General features: G+C 32.6%; 1 protein-coding gene across 1 annotated transcript in view; it reads right to left on the bottom strand.

The window, feature by feature from the left end:
* Positions 1-5,695: 5,695 nt before the first annotated feature.
* LOC114191621 (ubiquitin carboxyl-terminal hydrolase 13-like) overlaps positions 5,696-26,709 on the bottom strand; it is a 37,812-nt gene continuing 16,798 nt past the window's right edge. The window contains exons 14-32 of the mRNA XM_028080916.1: positions 24,355-24,435; positions 24,143-24,262; positions 23,699-23,821; positions 22,061-22,138; positions 21,837-21,925; positions 21,651-21,759; positions 21,052-21,120; positions 20,801-20,911; positions 19,913-19,968; positions 19,657-19,834; positions 19,435-19,536; positions 19,279-19,350; positions 14,193-14,258; positions 12,831-12,896; positions 8,282-8,365; positions 8,053-8,169; positions 6,761-6,835; positions 6,565-6,651; positions 5,696-6,196 (exon numbers count right to left, since the gene is read on the bottom strand). Of these exons, the coding sequence (XP_027936717.1) occupies positions 6,155-6,196; positions 6,565-6,651; positions 6,761-6,835; positions 8,053-8,169; positions 8,282-8,365; positions 12,831-12,896; positions 14,193-14,258; positions 19,279-19,350; positions 19,435-19,536; positions 19,657-19,834; positions 19,913-19,968; positions 20,801-20,911; positions 21,052-21,120; positions 21,651-21,759; positions 21,837-21,925; positions 22,061-22,138; positions 23,699-23,821; positions 24,143-24,262; positions 24,355-24,435 (1,725 nt within the window). The 3' untranslated portion in view covers positions 5,696-6,154. The remainder of the gene's footprint in view (positions 6,197-6,564; positions 6,652-6,760; positions 6,836-8,052; positions 8,170-8,281; positions 8,366-12,830; positions 12,897-14,192; positions 14,259-19,278; positions 19,351-19,434; positions 19,537-19,656; positions 19,835-19,912; positions 19,969-20,800; positions 20,912-21,051; positions 21,121-21,650; positions 21,760-21,836; positions 21,926-22,060; positions 22,139-23,698; positions 23,822-24,142; positions 24,263-24,354; positions 24,436-26,709) is intronic.

Genomic DNA, 26,709 nt, shown 5'->3' with positions numbered 1-26,709 from the left:
GAATCTAAATTCAAATCAAATGTATTATACATTTTCAACATAAAATTTTATAAATTATTGTCATTTATTGGTTTATATATTAAATACTTCAGTGATAAATATCGATAAAATAATAAAATATTTTAAAATATCAGATACATATACATGTCTGACATAAATATGTGTAAAAAATTTAAGGATCAATGCATCATTGATTATAATTGATGGGACAAAGGTCCAAAGAAGATAATGAATGGTAGGGTGGAGAGCAAACACATGAATATTGATTTTTTGGAGACTAAGAGTTTTATAAATCACAAATGGCTAAATTAATAACAGAAAAATATTGGGTGTGTGTAGAAAGTAACATGACAACAAATTTAACAGTAAGATAAACATGACTTACATTGTTTAAGCATGGAAACATAAATGTGATGTTCATGGGATCAAACAAAAACTGACCACATAATATGGAACAATGGGGAAGAATCAAAGTCAATGGCTCCCCAGATCCTTGACAAGGCACACCAACTTTTAGCAAAATTGTTTACATATGAATAAACATAATTACTAGTGACTTTTACAGACACCAAAGGGGTGAATATTTTCTCTCCCAACTGCATTATTCTAAGACCATGGATATTTAACAAAGCAATGTGAAGAAGGAAGAAAAAAAAAATGAAGTGTAAATGGCTCTTCAACTCCTTCACAAGGTAAATGACTAGCACAATTTTTTCAAGCCATTAATTAGTAGGTTTTACACACAAGATTGAAGTGATATTTGCACAATTATCCTTGGTTAACTATTTTGTTTATATACAAGGTTTGAAATATATATATATTTTAATGCTCTTTAAAGAAATTATAAATTAAAATTTTGACAGGTTTTATAAGTATCTAATTTTGTTCATAGTAACACTTTTGTCTCTTATCATCAAGCAACAACATTAAGCAATATAATAATGTTAACATTGACTTGTATGCCATGTAGAAGTTTGAAAAGAGCATCATGTGTAATTTTTTTCTACTAAACGCTGTTTTTAATCCTCATTTGTTCATATCAATTGATAACATCAAACTAGTTACTAAGTGATTAAGTACATACTTTTATTAAAATGATACTTGACTATCTCGAAAGATTCTTATGGAAACATTTTTGGAACTAATACCTGTCAAAATATTTTTGTATAATAATTAAAAACAAAAATCTAAACAAAGTTTAACAACGAAAATAATAGCAAATCCTAATTTATAATGAATGAATATGGTTTAGTTTGTAACAATTTGAAAAAAAAAAAACAAAATTATAATGAATGGAATTTCATTTGTCTTTATAAGATTTTTATTTGATATATCATCCTTAAAACAATAAAATAATTATTTTTAGCCACGATGATTATTTTACACTTTTTTATCTACGTGAAAAAAAAAGAAAAATCAGAAAACTAAAAAAGACTTAAAGGAGAGAAATCAAATCAGACTATTATCTTATATCAACTAAGACACCTTTAATAATAATAATAATTAAACAATTTATTCTCAAAACGTACTTTAGTTCATATCTAAAAAAATATATCTCAAACAAATAATATATATATATATATATATATATATATATTTATATCAAAATTAACATAGTAAATATATATAAATTTGACTATTTGATCACTATTGTTTATTTATTTTTTCTAAAATTTAACATAATCCATTAAAATAACGTGTAACTATACAATGAAACATGATATATTTGGAGATAATCTTTGCAACACTTTTGGATTATTTTTATCTTCTTCCACTTTTGAGCTTCTCAGTCTCAGAGTTTGAGATGAGAAATGATCCCAAATACATTTGGACATTTAAGCCAACTCATGAATGAATACATGTGCTAATAAATATATAATTAATGAATAACACATACATTAAAACTTTCATCTATATTATCTTTAGACTATTTTTGTTATTATGGATCTTAGGGACTGAGCTCAAAATTTTCAATAACACACACATTAAAATGCTATCTTTAAAAGTCATATACACGTACATTTTTATTTTCTTTACATCTATTACACACTTTTTTTAACTAGTCGGATGGTACCCACTTTTGTTTATGTTGGAAGTTTCACATTGACAAAAGATAAGACCAATTCACAATATATAAGTGGGTACAATCCTCATCTTACAAGCCGGTTCTGTGGGTTTGAATTAGGCTTAAAGCTCACTTCTAACATGGTATCAGAGCCAAGTTAGAGCCTATCCTAACGAAATTTCTTGAACATATTCCATCAAATATCGGCCGGAAATCTCACATAGACTAATTAAACTTTTTTTTTCTTTTTACTTCTCTTTCTATCGCATCACATAACTTATAAATCTTCTATTTTTTCTTTTCTAAATGTATACATATTAGGTGTTTATATAACTTTTTGACATCCATGAATGATTATTGAGCTCAAATCCCCATCATGTTGGGCATTATAAATAATGAAGGTGTTGAAGTTTCCCCTACTCTGAATTTCAGAAGTTTTACTCTTGTGTGTTGTTTGAAAATGAAGATTCCATTTCCCTGTCTGATGTTGTTGTGCATGATGATAGTTGGTGGTTTTGTAGTTGAAGCAGTGGTGGCAGTGGGAGCTCCGGCACCGGCACCGGCACCGGCACCGGCACCAGCAGCAGCATCAGAGTGTTGCAATGTGATGGAGCTGGTTCCATGTGCCAATGCCTTCACGACCTCAACACCACCGTCACTGGAATGCTGTGAAAGACTGAAAGAGCAAGAACGACCATGCATTTGCCGCTACATAACTGATCCTGCCCTTGGGGGTTTGATCAACACTCCCAATGCAAAGATGGTTAGTGACAGTTGTGGCTCTCCCATGCCTAACAATTGCTAACTCTATACTCTATCCATCAATCTTAGGCTTCTTCTTACTCTTCTTATTTGTAGATACTTGCCGCTGCTTTTCTAATTTTCTGTAACTTATTTTTATTTTCCATGAAGCTTTATATCACTAAATTGTGCCTTCCTCCGATACCACCGTCAGAGCATTTGCAACTACATTACATTGTTTTCCCTTTTTCGATTTTGCCATTAGTTTCTAAATTATACAATCTGGAACGTTATAAATCAACTAATGTCTAAAAATGGATTTGGTATTTCAAATAATCAATCTAGAAAGTTTTTACATATTATATAGAAATGTATCTCAAATTGATCAATCTAAGAATATGTATTTAAAAATCTGAATCGAGTAATTTGAAATTTGTTTTCAGATTGAACAATCCACAATGTATTCGACATAAGATCAAATTAACATTTTGTTAAGCCAAGATCAAAATAATTAGGATGTTGCTTTTTAAGCTAGTGAACGTAAGAGGTGTATTGTGTTAATATGTAAGAGATAATGTTGACCTCTATTGTAAGTTGCAGTTTGATTGTGAGGTATATGAAGATTGTTGTGCGCATTATAGATAAACATATGTCATTTACATCTTATGGGATGCAGCATTATAGTACACAATAGTGTCATGTTAGTGAGTATGTCGTATATAGGATATGTGGTGAACATGCTTGGGAAACAACTCATCGACTCACTTATGCAACCAACTTAACATATGTTACAGACAAAACAGCTTGTAGGTTATGCTACATTTATACAGGTGGGTAATTGTTTGATTGACGCATTTACCATTGTTTTATATTATGAAATTACAATCCTTTTAATCAATTTGTGAATACTTGATTTTGTAGCAGAGTTTAATAGACAAACATTTCCTAGACACCACTCTTAGGGATATAAATCCTAGTTATGATAAGGACACTCTCTACTAGGATGTCAAAGCGAGATTAGTTGTAGAATAAATATACTGACTCCCTTATTCACGCGGATTGAATGTTTGTATTTTAACTTTTTATGATTTTTGCAATTTAATATATTTATTTTCCATACTTTTATGTTCTATTTTCAGTCTTAAATGCATGATAATTATTGATTGCATATTTGTGGATATTTAATTATTGAACATGATATTAGAACCTATACTAGAATAGAACAATTAATTGATTGGACATAGACATAGAATTCATTATTAGTATTTCTAACATATGAACTTAAGGCTTAATGCGAACTTTTAATAAGAAAAATTCTAAAACATTAGGGTTCTTATTAAAGTTTAGACTTGTCTCTAAGACATTAAGACTTGTTATATTGTATGAATACTAAAGTTAGAAATTGGAAATATATTTGTTTTCATATTGATTTGATGCATGAAATTCAACCCTAGTAAAGTCTTTACCACATAAGAACTCTCACCATATAATTGCTTTCTGGGGTTTGAAATATTTTGAACATTCAATATTCAATATTAATTTTATTCTTCAAAGTTTTGGCCTAAATTAGTAAAAAATCATGATTTTCTAACCAATACAAATTTATTGGGATTACGATATTTGAATTTTTCATTTTATTACTTGTACGATTTGATGCACTTGTTAATTTTGACAAAGTACACTTCCGATACAATTATGCAGAGTTTACCTTTCACTACCTTTCATCGAGTCACGACTCACAGACATGCAAAAAAAATAATAAAAAAAAAATGTAAACTCCCCTACCTCATACTCTTCACTACTTCCTTCTTTCCCATGGAAACTCAACCTTTAAAACCTTCTATCTTCTCCTTGACTCACCATTTCTATTTTCATTCCCTCTAAACATTGTTCTCTCCTATATTTATATACCTAATATCTCAAAGAAAAATACTATATTTTATTATTATTTAACAATAATATCTAATTTATCTAACAATATATCAATCAAGGAGATATCTTTTAATTTGTAATAATATAATAATATCTAACAACATCTAATAATATTTTTTTTTTCTAACCGAATAACTTCTCTCCAAATCTTATTTCTTGGAAAATCTTTTTAAAAAAATAATTTTTTTAAGTTATAACTAACATACTGTTTTATCTTTTATTTAAAATAATTAATTAGATTTGTATACTTCTCTAATTATTAAAGTTTCTAAGATCTCACAGTAGGATCTTACAGTTGGACGAGCTTATAATTTTAAATTATTCATTCGATGGAGTTTACCATATAGAAAAGTAAGGAGCTTTATTATCTTTATCCTCTATGATGAGAATTAAGCGTGTAAAATAACTTATTAGTGTATAACTAGGAAAGATGTTGTTTACTCAATGTTGAATCGGGAGAGATCAATACATAGCCTATTTTTTTTTTTTTTTTTATGTATATTTTAAGATAAAAGTAGAAGAAAGAGAGAAAAAAAGAACGTTTTAATCCCTTGTAATTAGTGTGAAACCTTTTGCTAGTTGCAAATGACAACTTGACATAGCCCAAATAGCTCAAATTGGGTATATGGAAAATAGGTCAAAATATAGGTTAAGAGAGGGTTAAATTGTGTATTTAATTTTTTTAAAATTTTGACAAGCTTCTTAACGAAACTAGAGTTTTCTAGCTTGTATCCAATCATGTCCTTTACCTGAACACAAACCATACCAACCATTTAATACCGCCCGTAGATTGATTAGTTATAAGATAACGTGATATTTCCAAAAATATAGTCTACTCACTCAAGTCGCAATTCATGGGAATAAAACTTCAACCACACATGAAGATCTTTAATTAAATTTCTGACGGATTGTAAATTTTTGCCTAAATTATATGAATATAAAGCTCTGCTATGAAGATTTTTCCGAAGCAATCCATCTTGGAACCCCCGTTCATTGAATGAAGCATAAGAAAAAGCAATCTTTTCCTTTTAACACAAAGAAGCATTATAGATATTTCCCCATCCTTCGAAGCCTCACTAACTGAAGGAAATGAAAATCCCACAATGGTGCAGTGGGCCAAAGGAAAGAGTTAACTATAGCTATATTCCTATACCTTTTATACAAAAAAACCAGCCCCAAAATGTTATGTACCAAAATGGAAAGGGACCATCAAATCCAACCACTTAACCACCAAAGATTTGTTTGCTCAAGACGAGTTTAAATTACTATTGGAGCCTAAACTTCAGCTAAAAAAAATTATGGTTTCAGCAGACTACCCTGAAAAAGATTGGTAGCTTCTCCACATTCCTTGTTCCCTTCAGACCACTTTAAGTGCAGCTGAAATACAAAATTGACTTATCAAGATGAAACATGTTTCTAAACATGGATTTTTACTGCCTTCTCGAATGGGTGACGATTCTGCAAAATTAATAAATAATCATATAGTAGGTTTCTGAAACCAGCAATAAAATTAATTCCAGTAACATTACAACCATCTATATCTACTTTTGCTGTTAACATTTAGGGGGCAGGTTCGGTGCAAAGGTCAATCATGGAATGGTTGGAAAGTAAAATAGGATGTTATGTTTTTTTTTTTTTTTTTTTTTTATCAAGTACATGTCGTTTATTCAAATTTTAAAATTCAAGTTTCTAGAGTTGTAACAAATTTCGTCTATTTACCCATCGTTGACCACGTATACCCATTTATGATAAGGAGCACAAACCCACCAACCCCCATTCCTTGAAGAAAAATGACGAGCAAGCTTCATAACATAATAATACTATACCTGATTCGCTGCATTCGATCTTCTAGGAGTATTGTCAGTGTGTTCCAGTCCGAGGTACTGCTCCCATGCGCCATATATATCCCTTCTCTGAACAATAAAAAATAGATTAACTTAATTTTGCACAAAAAAGCATTTTTTTTTTCTCGATTACGCACTGTAACAGTCATAACCAAAAGGGAAAAGAAGATAGGCAGACCTGAAACCGAGTGGAAACAATGTCTGAATCTTGAAGATAATCCGGACGACCAAATGACAAAAATGCAAATCTCCACTACAGGAAGACAGAATAAATACCATACATTAGTCATTGAAGCTAAATCTTTCCTACCTAAAGATTTTGGTTAAAAAGGACTGAAAAATTTTACGAAGTACTTTAAATTCAATTACTTGACCATATATGCAATTTTGTGAACCTGTTAGATTAGACGAAACATGACGCAAGTAATACATAATACACCCAGATACGACGTGATACGATGAAAGAAGTAGGAAACAGAGGTGTCTAATAGAAAGGATGGTTGTGTAAAATCACTCAGTGATAAAACTGCAATAATGTTTAAAAAATTGTGTTGTGAAGTCAAAACTGTTTCCAACCCAACTAAATAAAATTTGCAGATATTATTAGTTCCAATTTGATATGACTAGGTAACATGCACATAGATGCATCAAATGCTTAAGAGTTTGGATAGGTTTTTGGAGGATGAAAAGTTTTAATAGAAAATTTGAAATGCATTATAACAAAATATGTTGCTGGGATAGAGAATTTAAAAATAATTTGAAATTCTAAAACTTTAAGAATATTTTGATTATTGAAATAGAATTTCACATTCTACCAAAAGTTAGGATTTGAAAATTTTCATTCTCTTTCTCTCTCTCACATCTGTCTTTCCGTACTCTTCTCGATTTGGCAAAAGTTTAAACATTATCACGTCAACCTCAACCTAGATGTCCTCATCTCATTATAAATCCAACGTCGCTTTTTCAAATGACGTCAACCATCACCTTTTAAGCCCAAATCAAGCTGAAGCTGATCATTAGATTTCTAATGCTGACTACTGAAACTTTCTATCACTCATGATTATGATTGTTTTGGACCAATGTTAGCCAGGGGAATTTTTCAGTTGACACTAACCCAAAAGTTAGTAAAAAAATTAATCTCGACCAACAATGTTCAAAAGTATAATATAGGTTTCTCTTGATTGTCACTGGCCAAGGTTATTTCAGCTGGGATTAGTCAATTACTTGACAACTTTGAATTTTTAAATATTGCTTATACTAAAATAATTTTTTTTATATGGTAATAATTGAAATACTGTCTAAAAAGGAAAACTAAAATTCAATAAATTTGAATTGTATTTTCTAAACAAAACATTGAAAAATGAAACAGTTATTATTGTATTTTAATGTCCTTGCAATTGTAAAATTCCCTATATTTAAACACATGGTAAAAGCAAGAGCGCATAATTCAGTCACTTTAGCAATATTTACCTTGGAAAACTCCTCATCTGGAACTTGCAACTTGCTCTGTATTCGCAATTTGACTTCAGCTAATGTCTCACCCTCATGGATCGCTAAGAAAAAAGGATGTCCGAAGTTCTGAACTTGCTGGTATTTTCAAGCCACAACAATACATAAGAAAACAAAAATGTTAGAAAATTCAAGGGTAGTAATTTCACATAAATTAATTTTATATTAGACAAATTTGGGGGCAAAGCACCTGATTTTGATTTGTGTCTTTCAAGAAATGATAAACATGGATCAACCGATGCTGAGGGCCGAGGTTTTTCTCTTCCTCTGGAATCTAAATCAAAAGGAAATTGAAAATGCAACTTGTAAAATTAAGAATAATGAGCTAGGAGAAAAGGCATAGCTCCATATCAAGACAGTAAATAACATCGAAGACAAATGGTTTGGAAATTTTGGAACTGCCAAAATTGAAAGGTCTGGGATGGTAGACTTCTATCGTTCAAATTCAACCTGAGCTTGTTACCCCATAACACCTGTCCTGTTTTCCACAAATCTGTCATGGGATTGGCAATTGTCATATTTCCCTAACAAATATTGCGTAGTAACAAGTGAAGCCTAGGGTAGTATTTCCCCCATGGATAATATACCTTGGGTGAATCTTTTAGAGCATGCCTGGAAATATGTTTGAGACCATGCAAAGCTTTCTTCAGCTTGCACACCCTGTTCTTTCCACTGAGTACAGAATCTAGTAGGACTATCCAAGTAGAACTCCACTTCTAGGTCTCCACGACCGAGCGCATTTTTAACATCATACTATAACAAATCCCAGCCTAAATGGATGGCTAGAAAAGAATGAATCTCATTTTATCCATTTTTGCTACCTTAGAATACATTACACCAAGACTTTGAGTCATTCAAAAATCCTTTCAGGTCTAAGAGACCAACTTATTTGAGTAAACGTATATAATAAATTTTGTTCGTTACTTAGATTTTTAAGTTCTTATCAAGATTGAATCCTTAATATGACCATAGAATTCTTGGGAAGGAAAGACTTTCTTTTTCTTCTCTTTCTAAAGTCTTCTATATTGTTTAAAGTAACAAGGCTCATCAAATGGTCAAAATGAATGAGACCCCATGGAAGGAGTCGCCATGTTCTTTGAGAGTGTAAACATTAGATTGACTTCCTAAATTGTGCTTTTACCATATGGAAGAATTTGACAAATAAAGTAAAAACTTCAGATTTTTCTTTCATGAGGAAAATCCATGTAACACGGGTACAATCATTAATAATCGTGACAAACCATTTAACACTAGAAATACTATAGTTTGATGTAGGCCCCCAAAGGTTAGAATGAGTTAACTCAAAAGGATGGACACTAATTGTATTACTAGGAGGACATGTGGCCCAATGGTGTTTTGCAAGTTGACATACATCACATTTAAATGACTCAACAAACTCTTTGGAAAATAAGGAAGGGAACATGAACTTTAGAAAGGGAAAGGAAGGACGTCCTAGACAACGATGGAGAAGCCAAATTTGAGAGGACTAAAAAGTAGTGCAAGATTGGAGACAAGAGGTACCCATTTGTTCACTAATACTAATCTTATTTTAGTTAAAACAATACAACCCTCCCTATTCCTTCATATTTCTAAATCGTCCTCCCCGTGGCAAGATCCTGAAAAATACAATGAGTGGGAAAAAATGTTACATAACACTTTAGGTCATGCGTAAGTTTTTTAATGGAAATAAGATTATTAGAAAGGTTTGGAACATGAATAACATCTTTAAGATTGAGGGATGGCAAACAGGAAACATTACCACGTCCAATTATTGGTATATGAATCCCATTGACAACAGTAATTTGGTTTATGAAAAGAGAAACATATGATGATAAAAGAGATGAATGAGGGGTCATATGGTCTTTGGCACCAGAGTCGAGAACCCAAGAGTCCTTACGTAGAGTTTTAGAAACATCAAAAGATGAATTGAAGTTCTTATCAGTCATAGCTAGAGAGCTAGTACAAGAAGGTGACTTACTAGTGGACTCCATAAGAGATTTCAAACATTCAATTTCAACACATAGTGCATGTATCTCTGAAGTAAGAAGCCCAACATTACTTAGTAGAACTTCCATGCTTAAGTAAATAATAGGATTCCTTAGCCCCCTCTTAATAAAAAGGATCCATATGTTGAGGCGGCAGCGACAATGACGATTTTGATGATGGCAATGGCGAAAGCTCTAACAAGAAAGCCCGACAACTACTCAACAACAACTTCAGCGAGGAATCGGCAATAGTTTTGGCGAATGCACAATGAAGGTCCAACAACTTCGACGAATGTCCAGCAACAACTCTGGTGGACAACAAGGTGCAAGAACGGACAAAATCATATGTTGGGTGCACTTCAAGCAATCCCAATATTTAAAGGAATTGGGAGCACTTCAGGCAACCCTAAAAGGAACCATAACTAAGATGGAGAAGAAATGCGGAAGTAGGGCCCCCAAGATTGGGAGCTCTAATACCAACTAGAGAAAATTAATATAAATGAAAGAAGATTGTTATTCAATTGATTCATTTGAAACAATACATTAGCCTCTACATGTAGAGAACTTTAACACTAAAAAAAGAGATCTCTAGAATGTTCTTAACTTTCTATTAGCTTCTAATAATACATTTAATATTCTACCAACTTCTAGTAATGCATTTAATATTGTACTTATAACACTGCATACCTTACCAACCAATTACCCTCTCTCTTTTCTTTGTTTACATTTGCTGCTTTGCTTTCTAGCCTTCAATGTTAAGCTTCTAGATATGTTGTGTTTGTCCACATTCATAGTCAATTTTGCTAGAGTTGTTGAATACATATTTGTTGGTTATACTTATGATAAAAAGGGGTATTGATGTTAAACTTCTGTGAATCGAAAGTTTTTTACCTTTATGAATATCACTATTTGATAAAATTGAATCCTTTTAAATACGTCTTTAGCTTCAAGAAGAGAGTTGTATAGTAGCTCAATCTTTTTTCCCTTTCATAGAGGCACCACATCATACAGATACTACTCTTGGTGCTCTTGATACTTTTATTGGCACATCTCTTATGGATGTCTTTGATGTTTCCCCTAATAGGGGCGACTTTGATCCTTAGGGTTAGCTCCAAAAATTATTTGCGTTGAGAGTTTCTTCCATATGCAATATTAAAGAAATAAACAACCCAACGTGATCCAACAACAACTCCAATCGTTTGAGCTAGGGATACGCATTTATTCTTATGACACCCTTGAACCTTTGGAAAATTTCTTGAATAATAATCATGAACCTAAACCTTGATAACTTGTCCATAGCTTGGAGAAAAGGAAATCAATGTTCGACCAAGTATCCTATTTTTCATTTTTGTGTCCACTAAACACCTATCTATGAATCACCAAAATTTCCTCTTTGAGAAGTTTTAAACCATGAACGAAGGAATGACTGTATAGTAAAAATAAAAAAATAGACATGGGGATTGTTGAAAGGCCACAAGATAAAAAGTTAGTAGGATGCACATGGGCTTATAATGTAAAATATAATTCTATAGGCTCATTGGATCATTACAAAGGTATACTCAACTTATGGTGTTGAATATGAGGAGACATTTGCTCCAGTGACATATCAATAATGTTTGAATATTTTCACAAACAACATATTTTGGTTGGAAATTACAATATTTTGATATGAAGAATGTTTTCTTGCATGGACATTTAGAGGAAGAAGTCAACAAGGAGATTCCTCCAGGATTTAGGTCTAGAGGAAGATGTGTATAAATTGAAGAAAGCTTTGTACAAACTTAAGTAGTCACCTTGTGGATGGTTTGGTAGACTCACTCGGGTTATTATCAACAAAGTCAAGAAGACAATACCCCGTTCATTAAGCATTCCCTAGAAGGTAAACTTACCATACTTTGGTGTATGATAATGACGTAATAGTTGTAGATGATGAACATGAAAAACAAATCTTGAAAGAAAGCTTGCTGGTTAGTTTGAAATGAAAAATCTATGAAAACTAAAGTACTTCCTTGGGATAGAGGTAACTTACTCCAAGAAAGATCTTTAATTCTCTCAAAGGATGTACGTTCTTCATCTTCTCAAAGAAAGAAGATAAGATTGATTGCAAGAACCCCACAAGTCCTATAGAACAGAACCACCATAGAATTGGGAATGATGAAGGTAGTTCTATTGTGAATAAAGGATAATATTAAAGACTTGTGGAGAAGCTTATTTACTTAGCCTGCAATAGACCCGACATAGCTTATGATGTAAGTGTAGTTTGTCAACTCATGCATGATCTATGAAAGAGACATTTACAAGTGAACATAAACAACCTAGGAAGTGAATCATCATTCAAAAGGAATGGCACATGGGGCAGCTATTAACATCGCTCACAATCATGTTTTACAAGCACAATAAGTAGGGTTTGTCATTTAAACATTTATATTCAAATGTTAAGAACTAATAGGAACTAGAAACTGGTATCATACTGAATTTACAATCCAATAGAAAAACTCTTTTATTCTCAACAATCTATTGTAACAATAATCCCAAATCCTACTCAGTCACACTTACACATTCCGTTATAACAAAATACAGTCATACCTTCTTCCATTGTTCTAAAAATATATATAATCATGTCTCAATCTTGATCATCACAGTTTCTTGATATTGCTTTTTAACAATAATCCCCATAACTACTCATTCAGACTTGACAACATATCTAAACTGTTAAAAAGAATTTTATAAAGCAGTATATATACAAATATTTACCTCCTCTGCTCGAAGTGTCCAATACTGATCATTAATATTCTCAATCCGTTCATTGAGATGGAAAATCTACAAAAGATTAGACACAATATTATGAATTAAAGTCAATAATTGTGCAAGTGAATGACAACAAACAACAAAAGGGAAAGACTAATAAGGTATAAACTTGTAAGTTAACTATTGGAGCTCTCCGAGAAAGCACATTCATTGTGCCAGATGCATTCTCAACAGAGTAGAGCAAATCCATGTTGATTCATTTCACCATTCAATATTAAACTATCTAAATCCTTAGTTATCTGATTATTAGTTACATAATCTCCAGTTAAAAAGTGATCAACCATGGATTTTTGAGCCCCAGCCTTGCACTGGTATGGATTTCAAGTATTGATTTAACTTGCGATGCATCTGGTTATAAGAACTCCAGTGTTTGAGTATTTACAGTTCATATTTTATAACTATGTTTCAATCCATTTGTGAGCAGTTTAAAATATACCCATCAGGTATAGTTATTATTAAGTTATAATTCACAGATATAGACAACAAAGAGAAAACAAATTGCATGACCTAGTCATTAAAAACTCATTATAATCAGCATGATGGAATAAAAAGAATGAATCAATTTCTCGTTAAGATATTTACATAGAGTAAGTTGCCACATCATAATGTGCAGGATTGTAATGAATGTATACTGGGAAAGCAGAAAACATCAGTGCTGAATGATTTGATCTTTAGTTCTAGGTGAAGGCTACAATAAACCAAATAGAGCCTTGGATAGTACAGGGTGCCCAAGTCTATTATGATAAGTGTTTATTGGGCCTGGCCCAAATTTTTATTAAAACATTAGTTGGGCTTTTAACCCACTTAATACAGAAAGAAGAGAAGTATTCAACCCTGAAATTAGGGTTTCAATGTGCTCTGCATCTGGCAAGGAAGGTTTCTCAGCACGTCGCTACCGCCGCTACTTCTTCTCTACTTCTTCTCTGCTTCTTCTCCACTTCTTCTCCACGCCGTCCCGCCATTTTCGCCATAGCCGTTCCGTACCCGCAACCCGTTATAAAAAAAGCGGCCGCCATGGCCGCCATAAGAAACCCGCATTGCCACCGCGTTTGTATGGCGGCAGGCTAAAAAACCGTCCCCGATTTACGCCATAACGCCGCCATAACCGGTTTTTAATAACACTGACACACACACACACACACACACATATATATATATATATATATATATATATATATATATATATATATATATATATATATATGTATGATGAATTCATAGCAATAAAATCATTCTATTCTACCCTAATGTCAAAATTTAATAATCAATGTATCTGAAAACGAAATTAAAACTATACATTTTTCTCACCTTATAGATCTTGTGATAGAAAACTTCAAGCAATCTAAGTTCTGCATCTGGATGTGATAAATCTACCTGTATGACAGGAAAAAAACCTGGTTAACAAATTTTCCATAAGGCAGATGTCAATATATAGAAGACAAGATTACCACCAACATACAATCCAAGACCATATGATTTTTTACTTATTTATTTTATAATAGGATAAATAATACTAAATAACGAAAAGAACATTTGGGGCATTTAAGACAAGTTTTTACTACATTACAACAACATAGATTCTGCATAGTGAGTTTTGTGTAATGGGTAGAAATTGATCCATAGAAAGTGAAGCACTTAAAACTGGTAAAATAATAAAAAAGGGTTTAAGAGATTAATTATCTCTTGCTGATCTATGTTATTTATAGAAGAACATTATATCATCAATACCAAGAATGTACAAGGTGTTGGAAGTCTCACATCGACTAGAGATAAGGCAATTTCTTAGTATATAAGTGAGGTGCAAACCTCACCTTACAAACCGGTTTGGTAGGGTTGAGTTAGGCTTAAAACCCACTTCTAACATGGTATCAGAGCCATTGTTTAAACAAAATTAAGAAACCTATCCTAGTGAGATTTCTTGGACATTTTGTTCCATCTACTATCGGGTCGCTAACGGACCACCCATTTCTAGACCCATACACAAGATGTATATACCTCGGCGCGAGGGGTGTGTTGGAAGTCCCACATCGACTAGATATAAGGCAATTTCATAGTATATAAGTTAGGTGCAAACCACACCTTACAAGCCGATTTTGTGGGGTTGAGTTAGGCTTAAAGCCCACTTTTAACACAAGCAAAAGGCTTATATAGAAGTAATTAATGGTAATAAGCACAACTCGGACAATGAGGAACACTGAGGCTTGTGGAGAAGACCAAAGTTGCTCCGAGGATGCAAAGATGGCATGTGGCCTTCAAGCCCCAAGCTGCAACATGTGGCAATGTGTTGTAGAGTTAGAGAATTTGACCACGTGATTTGGACACGACATGGCAAGATGCATTAGATCTAATGGTTGTTGGATAAAAGGGTGGTGCTCGGCAAGTAGATAGTGCTGGAAGGAAGCATACCACAAAGGTTTCATTGTATCTCAATGAGACAAACCAAACTAGATGTTATTTGTAAAATTAAAACAGAAAAAAAAAGACACGGCAGTGGACGATTATGGTAGATGGCGGAAAACCACAAAACATGCAAACGGGATCAACCCACACGATACGAACTCAAGACTTAAAAAGAAATGCAAAAGAAAAGGCTAAAGAGATTGATTATGTCATACCTGATTCATCTTATTTATATATGAAAATTATATCAGGAATACCAAAAGTGTACAATGACAAGGGTATATCTGGGTAATTAATGCTAATAAGCAAAACAACTTTTTTGGACAGACTTCTTAACCTAACACAAACAAGTTATATCATCAACATAAATTATTCTAACAAAAGCAATACTACAACGGTATTTTCTTAAGTGCATCAAGGCTTTGAAAGAACCTTTGGAACTCAGGCTACTAGAGTAGGTTCAATGGTAATTATGAAAAATAGAAAGACCTTTAACTAATTTGCTGAAAAAAGGGAAATTCCAATGTCTCGAGATAGCACTGCCACGTTTTAATAATTGCAGGTTGTTATCACTACATTAGTTTTAGCAATTATGAAAACTTGCACTGAAGCGAGACTCAGAACAATGCTCCTGAGAAAAGGACCAAAACACTAGAGCTGAACCACATGTTGCACAAGATACTTGATTCACATTTGATTGATTGATTGATTCACATTTGATTGATTGAGGAAAGTGGGTCAAAATGAATTAAAGTGAAGGTTATATCTTGGACAAGAAAGGTGAAACTATTGTACCTTTGGTAGAAAATGGGGAGTGAAGTCAAAGATTACAGTTTTATATATGATGGTAACCATTGAGATTCTTGCAAACATAAAGCAGACATACAGAAGGTTCAATAACCAAGTATTACACCATTTGTAGTGGAGAAGAAACCAAATATGAAGGGAAATTATCAAGAGAAACAAAGATTATGATGGAAGAAGAAGTTGAGGCATCAATAAAGATAGTGAAGATTGCAAGCTGTGAAGATCAGTTTTTTCATTGCCCAATAGCAAAGTTTATCAAAAGAAAGTAAAAGATAGAGATACAACCAAGGATCGTTGTTTTCAAAATTCAGATATCCATTGTAAAAGTTCTTACTGACCCCAGATTCAATTATGAAAGTGGTTGGAACCTTAATGATGTTGGAGTATTCGAATTTCAACTTATTATGTAAGTTTTTAGCATTAACCTTTGTTGCACCAATAGATGACAACTTAGTAATGGAGTAAAGAAAGAGGAAGGCTCAGATACAATCATAGTGTTTCATGTTATATAGAGTTTCACCTTGTCCAACAACCACCCAAGCAATTGAAGTTGTGTTTTCATGCTATGATACTGGGGTCCCATTCCGATGGCAAGAAAGCATTGCATGCTTTTGGGTACACAAATGAAGATTATGGTGATTAAAATAAGCCATGGGATTCAGCTTCCACATTTCCAACCTCAAGGATAAAGTTGAATTTTAGGAAAGGAGTATCATTACGGTACAAGAAGTTGGTTAAAATAGTAATAACAAACTATAATTAAAGTCTAACTCAACCATATAAAACCAGCAAGTATGGTGAGGCTCACCCACTTATATACTATAACTTGACCCTATTTTTAGTTGATATCAGATTTCTAATACATATCCTCACAAGAGTAGGGTTAGACCTAACTCAAACCTACAAAATCGACTTATAAAGTGGGTTTTGCACCCATTTGTATACTATAACTTGCCCATATCTCTAATCGATATGGGATTTCCAATATATAGCTAAAATATAATGAGTTAGTTACTTAAGGTGTTAGATATAAATAGAAAAAGCATACGAGAAAGGAAGGTTGTTCGTATTGTAGATTGAGCATTAGCTCTTTCTGAATAGATAAATCTTGTTACGTGTAAACCCATAGAAGAGAGAGTGCTCTCCTAATTCTTGTCCTTTTCAATACATTCAATAAAAAATTTTATTTTCTTTCTCTTTTCAATCCTTGGTTCCTAACATACCCTTATCTACTAATATATCCCAATTGAACAAAGAGAAAAATCTTAAAATATTAGAGTGATACCAACAATGTATGTCTAAAATAATGTGTTTGATTAGTGAACTATAAACCTAACTCAATCTTCCAAAACTGGCTTGTAGGGCGATGTTTTTGCACCCACTTATATATTGTCAATTCATCTTATACTCGATATGGGATCTCAACACATACACATCTCAAGCGTGGTTCGATAACAACCTAATAGCAAGTGACACGATAGGTTGAACAAACAATAAATCTCGTTAGGATAGGTTTTGGATAGCTATGATAACATCTTAAGAAATTGACTTTAAGCCTAATTCAACTTTACAAAATCAGCTTATAAATTGACATTTGCACCTACTTATATATTGTAAATTCATCTTATTTTTAATCAATTCAGGATCTCCAACAGATTATGCCACTAGAGATAAGGAGTCAAACATTTTCCAATTTATGTACTAGCAATAAAGAGACAAATTTTGAAAGATCAGCTCTTCAATGTTCAAACACACTCTATACTATTCGTTCATACTAATCCAAAAACTATAAATTGATGAAAGAAATTTAAGCAGTAAATTCATCTTATTTCTAGTCAATTCAGGATCTCCAATAGATTATGCACTAGATAGAAGGAGACAAACATTTTCCGATTGATGTACTAGCAATAAAGAGACAAATTTTGAAAATCGGTTCTACAATGTTCAAACACACTCTATACTATTCATGCATACTAATCCAAAAACTACAAGAAATTAGAAGTTGGTGGGACTAACAAAGTATGTTTGAAGATTGTAAAGGTATGACATAATTTCCTTGTGAAATAAATTTCCAAGAGTTGCAAGCGTAACATGTTTTGCTATATTGGATATATTTTTTCTAAATATCTTGTCATTAATTAAACTCAAAACCGACTAAGTTATTCTTGTGAGGATCATATTTAGAAAATAAAAAAATCAAGCCATGGAGCATTTACCACCAGAGGGAAGCACCATAAACATCTAGTTGACAAGCCAAGCTGTTTTAGCAGCAAATTACCAAGATTCAAACATCCATTCTAGTACCGATAAATTCAACTAGAGGAATGGATTCAAAGAACATGCACTACTATACCAGGGAACATGTAAAAGCTTATACATTAACTAGATCACAGTATCCTAGATCGCAGTATCCGAAATATCGCAGTATCCAAAATATGTCAGATGCATATATCAAATCTATGCATCAAAAATCTTAATTGAGATACATAATTATTACAATGTGTTGAGGATGTTACTAAAACTTTAAACACAGACTTATTTATACTAATCACAATTCTAACTACTCAGAAGAAAAAATCATAATAAAATAAGGAAACATGATGAGCCATAACAAGTAGACTAAATACAGGTTAATACTCTAGATTTTATACACACATTAAACCATTGTAATCATTTGATTACAAAATAGAATATTAAACATCACCCCTCTTCTCTCAATTCCCTCACCCTCAATAATACCATAATTTCAACAATTTCCACTGTGTATTTTCTTGTTCTTCTGTTATTTCATACATGGAGAAGACAGAATTTATAAATTTAGTTACCTTTTCGTATAAAAATTTTAAGTAACTAATAAGAGCAATGCAGATGTGTGTAAATATAATCAGTCTATTCCAAATGGTTCAGACCCTTCCCACAATAAAAGATTTATAGAACTAGGCTTCCAGTTTTTGGCACATGTGTTGAACATTTGTGCACAAATCATATACTATAAGCACAGCTTATGAAAATGTTCCAAATTTTAATCGGTTTCACAGACAAATTAGCATAGGTAAATTATATGATCTAAAAAATCTGTAAATAATAATAAAACAAAATTAGACAGACAAGCCCAAAAGACATGTTTCAATTTGTCTGCAAATCTGTTAAGTCAACCAACTTTGATTATGTGGATTTACTATCGTACCTTTGATTTAAGATCATTAATTACATCTGACACAATACAATGCTTCGGTAATCTAATAGTATGAATCACCACCTGAACAAGAGTAAATCAGTTAGAAATATAACACATATGGTAAATAATTGTGTAAGAGATGAAAGTGAAACTAACAGAACTCACTTCATCGTTGGAAGCAAGATGGAAAGCAATTTTAAGAGTTTTTAGGCATTGCAATTCTGGCAAAGGGATATCCAATACTTCGTAGTATAGAATATCAGAAGCCTAGAAACAAAACCAAAAAGACAATGGTTTTAGCATATTGGAAACTTAAGAAAAACCCAAACAGTCATTTTAGAATGAAACAGAATCTATTGAAAAAAATTTTACACTGAAATGACACACCTGATTATAGTGAATCAGCATGTCTGACAAATGATCTATTCCTCTGTACTTTATAGGATGCGGTTTAGGTTGCTGGGAGTAACAGTTATGACATGTGAGTCTGATTTTAGAAGGATCATTCAAACCAATATGTTGAGCAACTTCTTCAACAACATTGTCATAGGTGTCAAGCTTTGACCTGGAGCATCAAAGTAATAAGTTAAACTACCAGATATACTTCACTAAACCTTACAATAGAGAGAGAGAATAAACTAACAGCTCAAGACAAAATTCATCCTCCTTTGGTTTTTCCAAAATCCTAAAGTGAACAACCTGCATATCAAAACAAACTATTGAATGCACAAATAATCTCCAAATGGCAGGACTCTTCAGTTTTGGTTCTTTAACTTTTGCAAATAGAATTCTAACAAAATTGAAAAAATTCATCCTCCTTTGGTTTTTCCAAAATCCTAAAGTGAACAATCTGCATATCAAAACAAACTATTGAATGCACAAATAATCTCCAAATGGCAGGACTCTTCAGTTTTGGTTCTTTAACTTTTGCAAATAGAATTCTAACAAAATTGACTAAACTAGGAATTTGTTTGCCTTTTACTTTTTTAAGTATTTGATAAAATAAAATGAGGAATGACCAAAAAAACCATTTAACCAAGTTGATAAAATATGGAAAAATCCAAAAAATATCTTATCATGACTTACATTATCCTCTAGAATTAGTTTGCTACATTTTCATGTTATCTCTTAAGGATTAGTTACAATAAATCCTTAGTGTACCATAATATGTTTCCTTAACAGTTGGGATTGAAATTAGTGTACATAGCTTACTGCTCCAGGTTTTAAGAATATTTCAAACACCATTCCTTAATTTGAACAGTTAGAAAAAGACCCAAAACAACAAATGAGTACAGACACGGATGATGATTAAATTATTATTTATAGAAAGGGAAATAATAATATGTCCACTTGGATGAGAAACTAACTTTCTAAAGCAAATTAATAATCCAGAGAACCTAAGGATAAGAATTTATATTTCACAATCAATGCAATATACTTGCTTCTAATAACAGGATATACTGAAATTGAGGACATAACAATTTAAAATAATGTAGCAGTCAAGTTTTATGCTAACTTAAACATTTCATACCACACGGTTATGCACATATTCCAAGAAAGAAGGAACATCCGGATAGCGATATTGCTCTTTGTTTCCAGTTTTGTTGGACTTCTGGAAGCAAATAATATCACCATCCTCAAGCTGCTCAAATTACAACAGCACAAGATAAGTCACAGCTATGAGCTCAAATATTTATTATTATTATAAAATTAAAACACTAATAAATGGCTGTTATCACAATACAAAATACCATAAATATATTAGTCACTCCTGATGCATACCTGACTCTCACGGAATGTGGAATTCTTGTCAACACGTTCACACATGACATTAGGTTCAAACTTTATCTCCTGATCATGGACAACAGAATGTAAACAGTGATTATAGGCACTGCTATAAATAGGAAACTATAGGAGAGAAAGAATAATTCTTGTGTATATTATTCATGAATGAAAGATTTAGATAAATAGGATAAGCTGTCAATTACAAAAAAATGTAGAAAGGAAAGTAAATAGAAAGGATCAATTCAAATCAGAGTATTAGAGATATAAATGTTAGTTTGTTATCTGTTTTTCTTCTGTGATTAGTTTGTTACTGTTGTAACCTCTATCTACGCTCAGCTTGTATCTTCTTTTTCTTTCAATGCAATAGTAATTCTATTCTCTTTCTGATAATTTTTTCTCTGTTTTCTCTCATACAGAGAGATTTTACATTGACCCAAAGTAGTCAAACCAGAAAATCTGATTCTAACCCTAATCATTCCAAATCAGATCAAATTAGAATATTCTTATTAACTATTCAATTTTCTAGAAAATAAAGACCTGATGTCCAATTATTGCACCCCATTGCCTAACTGCTCATGAGATGAAGATTGACTAACCTCAAACATGTCTATTTCTTCATCAGGAGCATATCCAGCCATTTCATTTAGTTTTACCAATATATCTACTGGCTTTCCACTGAACATCACAAAGAGCCGTCCAACATACCTGATGAAAGAAAGGAATAAACATTTCATTAATAAAATGTAGATTTACCTCTGATAAGTAATAGGAATTGCACGCACCTAAGCTTTTCAATTGAAGGTTCATAAAGTTTAAAGAAAAGCAAGAGATTCTCTTTTGACTTCTCCGGAGGAGGAATAGGCTGCAAATCCTGATTCATTGTGCAAGGTGCAGGTAATATATCCATGTCAGTTGTGACTCACTTAGAAGGGGATGGAAGAATATATAATACGTAGTGATCACCACAACACTAATCAGGAAGATTAAATTACCAGAAGAACATTACCTTCCCCATTTCTAGTTCCAAAAATAATTTCAGCTCTGCATTATTTGCTCTATTGGAAACTTCTCTTAAGAGTCCAACCTACAACAGTTAAGGGCACCACAGCACAAACAAATCATATAAATCATTAGTACAAAAATATTGATAAAATAATCAAATAAAATTTTGAAAGAAAGAATACTATGTTTTCGAACTTCCATAAAATAGAAAAACGTTTGTCTTAAAAAATAAGAGAAATGCTAGCAACAAACTCTCGAACACATTCTTTCAAAACACCCTCCACTATTGGCTGAAATGTAATGGAAAAAAAAAAAACTAATTTTAGTGGATTTCCCAACTCTTTTAATGTCCCTTTCCTGATATTGTACTCTTCAATAAATTACAAAGAGTGTGTGGTAGAAAGAGTGTGTTAGAGAGTATATTACTAGCACTCCTCATAAGATAAACAGGTCACATTTATAATATTACATTTACATCTCTAAAATTATAGTTAAAAGCTCTATCATTTAAAAAAATAAAGTCAAAAGAAGATAACACTGAAAAGATTTTAAACCAGCCCCCTCCCCACCACACATACGGAGTGGCCAAATACAGTAGCATTATTTTTGGGACAGCAGATAGTGCAATAACCTCTACACTAAAGATTGTAGATATGAGATAAACAGGAATGATTTAAAAAAAATGGGAAAAATAGATAAATACTCATAAATAAATGGCAGCTCCATAATTAATAGAATAAGAACACAGGAATGAAATAATAAAAATAAAATTAATAGATAAAAACAGCATACATTAGATTTTTTGGGTGAGTAGACGACATTACATACCTTAACACTTCATAAAGACCAAAAGAGAGACGGGGAAAGATAACAAAATATACAAATTTAATTAACAGTAAAACGAGAAGAGCTGCATGAAATTAAATAAAACAGACACGCGGAAGCAACGGATGCAAACAGACAAGACACTAATGGAATTGTGATGCATGAACAGACAACAAAGTAGTATTCATCAACACAGACCAAAGGGAGAACAGAGGCCAGTGTGACTCAACAATGATGCATCGAGGTCAGTAGCTGAAAACAAACTAGAGGTCACAGGGTGTTCTTTGGATCATAGCATAAACCCTAATTGTTTTGGAAAATAAAATCAACCCAAATAACAAAAATATTAAAAACTGAGCAACAAACAAATGGATTCTATAACTCAGAAAACAGGCAAGTAAAGAATAAATTTTTCCCACCAAGGTAACAGCTGCTATTATGACAATTTGCCAAGAAAGCAGCTGCTACCACCAGAACTGAAAAACATTAAACAATATTAGTCACGAAGCACTGGTCACTCCACTCCACACCTATAGCACACTATTTATTGATAACTACGAGTCTTTCCTATTATATATTACCAGACATAAAAAATATATCTACATTTGAATTTTGCAAACATTACACATTTAGGGACACGTTTGGAGTATCCTAAACAAGCATCCACATTATTAAAGAAAACAGAGAGATCAGTATTCAAAATCACTAATTACTAAGCTTATAAATCAATTTAATCTACCTAACATTAAGCTAATAGAAACATGCCAGCCACCCAGCTATATATGAAAACAGCAGTGGAAGTCCTTTCAGTACTTACCGATTGTGCTTCTTCCTGAGGTGTCAGTACTCTATTTGGCCTGTATGTGTTGTTTTGGCGCTTTGCCCACAACCAAAAACGTTGATACTGGATGGGTATACTAAATTCCTTGGCAACTTCTTCCTGATAAATTTGTTGTCAGAAAGATTCAAAGTAAATTGAAAATAAAAATTAGTTTGTGGTATAATATATGTTAAATAGGACAATCATCAATTTCAATATGAGAAAGAACCCAATGAACATGATGCAACTCTACGCTGAAAAACACTTATTCAGCAAGGAACTGTATGACACTAAAACCCTAAAACAACAGAAATAACATCCATGACAATATAACTGCATATGTGTGGATGTGTGTGTGTAATTTCTAACACTACCTTAATTCTAGAAAAAATATACATGGACCAAGGTTATTGTATATGACAAAATAAACCATACTCATACCTTGAAAACTAAAAAAGGCATTTGTTTTTGAATACGAACACTTCGAACTTTATCATGATCCACAAGATCAAAGAATATATCATTTCCAATCTGCTCACGCAGATCTTCATCACGAGCAACCTGAAACCGATGAATAAATAACTTGGTATTTATTCTCATCTTACAGAGCATTTAATGAAGGGGGCAAAAATAATAGAAATAAAGTAGAGTACCTTTATGATGGTGTACAAATGAGCCTCAGCCTTCTCCTTCCTCTTCAGATCTTTTTCCTCTTGTTCTCTCTTTAATCTCATCTAAAATGTACAGTTGAACCTTTAAAGGGAGTATCTTTACATTGAAAATATGAATAAAAAATGGGCTTAGATTTTACCCTCTATTATCATTATTTCAGAAATTTGTTCCCTTGAAAACTTTTTACCAAATACGATCATCCCACTTCATTAATAGTCCAACTTTGGTTCATTCATTACAGAAGTGGTTCTATTAGACTATTGGTTAGTGAAACTGTTAGGAATCAATATTATCCTCAGAGAAGAACAAAGAAAAGAAAATCTGAACTTCTCTAATTTCACCAGTCATACAGCAAAAGATCAGAGGAGCCCTATCCTTCCCACTAGATTATTCCAGCTACAAAACCCAATTCTCAAAACTGCCACCCTTAGCCCCTAAACACTAAGCTGAAAAAACTACCTTATAACTGTATTTTTAGGTACTGTCTTTAAATTTCATTCTATAACAAACCTGCAATCCTATCTTATTCTCAACATGTTGTACTTGCTTCTGCCAAATAGTATCTGTTTTATTAAACACCTACAACCAAGGTTGTTAAACTCAAAAGTTTACGGACACTCGTGAGAGCTTTGTAAACTCGAATCGTAAACTCGTAAGAATTTACTTTAGATAAAAAATATTAAAATATTTATAAATGATATAATAATTTATTATTATATGATATTATAAATAACTTTCTGTAATTTTTTATTGAAGTATTATTATTATTATTAGTTTATCATATTATATACTTTTAATTGTTTCTAATTGCTATAATGTTATAATAATGTTGTGTCATGTCAGATGATGCATATAATTCACATCTCAGATTAGTACATTCAAAACTCGAGCTTCCAGCAAAACAACCAAGGTTATCAAACTCAAGAGTCAACGTAGACTCGTGGAAGGTCCATTAACTCAACTCGTAAGAGTCTATTTCGTGCGACAGTTCAATAAAAACAAATAATTATTTTTATACCAATTCTACATTAACTTATCACTTCCAGATTTTGCTTTCCGGAACAAACTAAATTAATTTCGAAAACATTTTCTCGGTACTCACCCACTCCATTTTCAGATTAAAATATTTGGAAGCCTCGATAGGGTATAGGAAGAAAACTGATAGGCTGCAGCAAGAAAAAATACCTAAAAACAATACTGTACACAAAATAAAAGCCCAAAATAGTACCCCAACTAAATTAAACCACATAAATGATTATGAAGAGTAAAACCCCAAATTGAAACACAAATTAAAAGGCTAAATTGAAGAAGGAAGAAGCGACGAGCATGAGCCTGAACACCACAACAAGGCAACTGCAAAGCAAGGCAACAACGAGCTGACTCAAGGCGAGATGAAACGATGCAATAGCGAGGACTGAATGCAAGGTGTGAATGTGAGACCAGTGAGGGCAAAACTGAATTTTGAGCCAAGGTGAGAAGAGATGAGAGGCATGCCAACAATGACCAGATCTAAAAGGCGAAGATTCTAGTATGAAACACGAAACCTAAATCGTGCTTAAATGAAAGGACCCAAGTTGTTGTGATCTATTCTTCCACACTTATTCACTCAACCTCTGACTCGCAAATAAGTATTAAGTCCAGTGAGTTTGATCCGAGTTAACTTAAAAATGAGTCTACACACGAGTTCACTCGTGAGCCACCATTGGACTCGTAAACTCTTACAGGTTTAAGGGTTAACCCTAGAGTAGATAACCATGAAGGCAACAATGTTAGTAAAAGGAACCCTAAGGTGGTGAGAGAAATAAACAGTAGAAGAACATAGCATCGCTAGCCATGAGGCCAGTGAGCATCAAGGACTATGGTGTTGACGACGGTAATCACTCTTGAAAAGTCTTCTCCTTCTAATATGTATGTGAAGGTAATGCTAGTAGAAAAAATGTAAGAGTGTTAGGCTTCTCATGGGTTGGATCAATCATAGGACTAGAAGGATTGACAAGGCCAACGATCCCCAATTCAGTGACCATCCTCGCATACTCGCTCTGATCCACACCTTTTACAATCCATCCATCGCATCAACTCGCTTAGTGATCCAAACTCGCAAGATCATGCGAGTTTGCAATCTTACTTGCTATTTTAACAACAATGCCAAGACCCACTAATTCTCATGGCAATTTTTATTATTAGATATCTTTCGATGATGCCTAGTCACGTTTCACGTGATATATCTTCATAAAAGTAAATCTAATGCCTTAACTATTTTTAAACAATTTTAACATATGGTTGAACTGGAATTTAATATATGCAACAGAGCTTCGCAGTCTAATTAGGGAAGTGAA

The sequence above is a fragment of the Vigna unguiculata genome, chromosome 7 (assembly GCF_004118075.2).
Source record: "Vigna unguiculata cultivar IT97K-499-35 chromosome 7, ASM411807v1, whole genome shotgun sequence".
Lineage (NCBI taxonomy): Eukaryota > Viridiplantae > Streptophyta > Magnoliopsida > Fabales > Fabaceae > Vigna > Vigna unguiculata.
The sequence above is the reverse complement of the archived record's forward strand: the minus strand, read 5'-3'. Positions and strand labels throughout refer to the sequence as shown.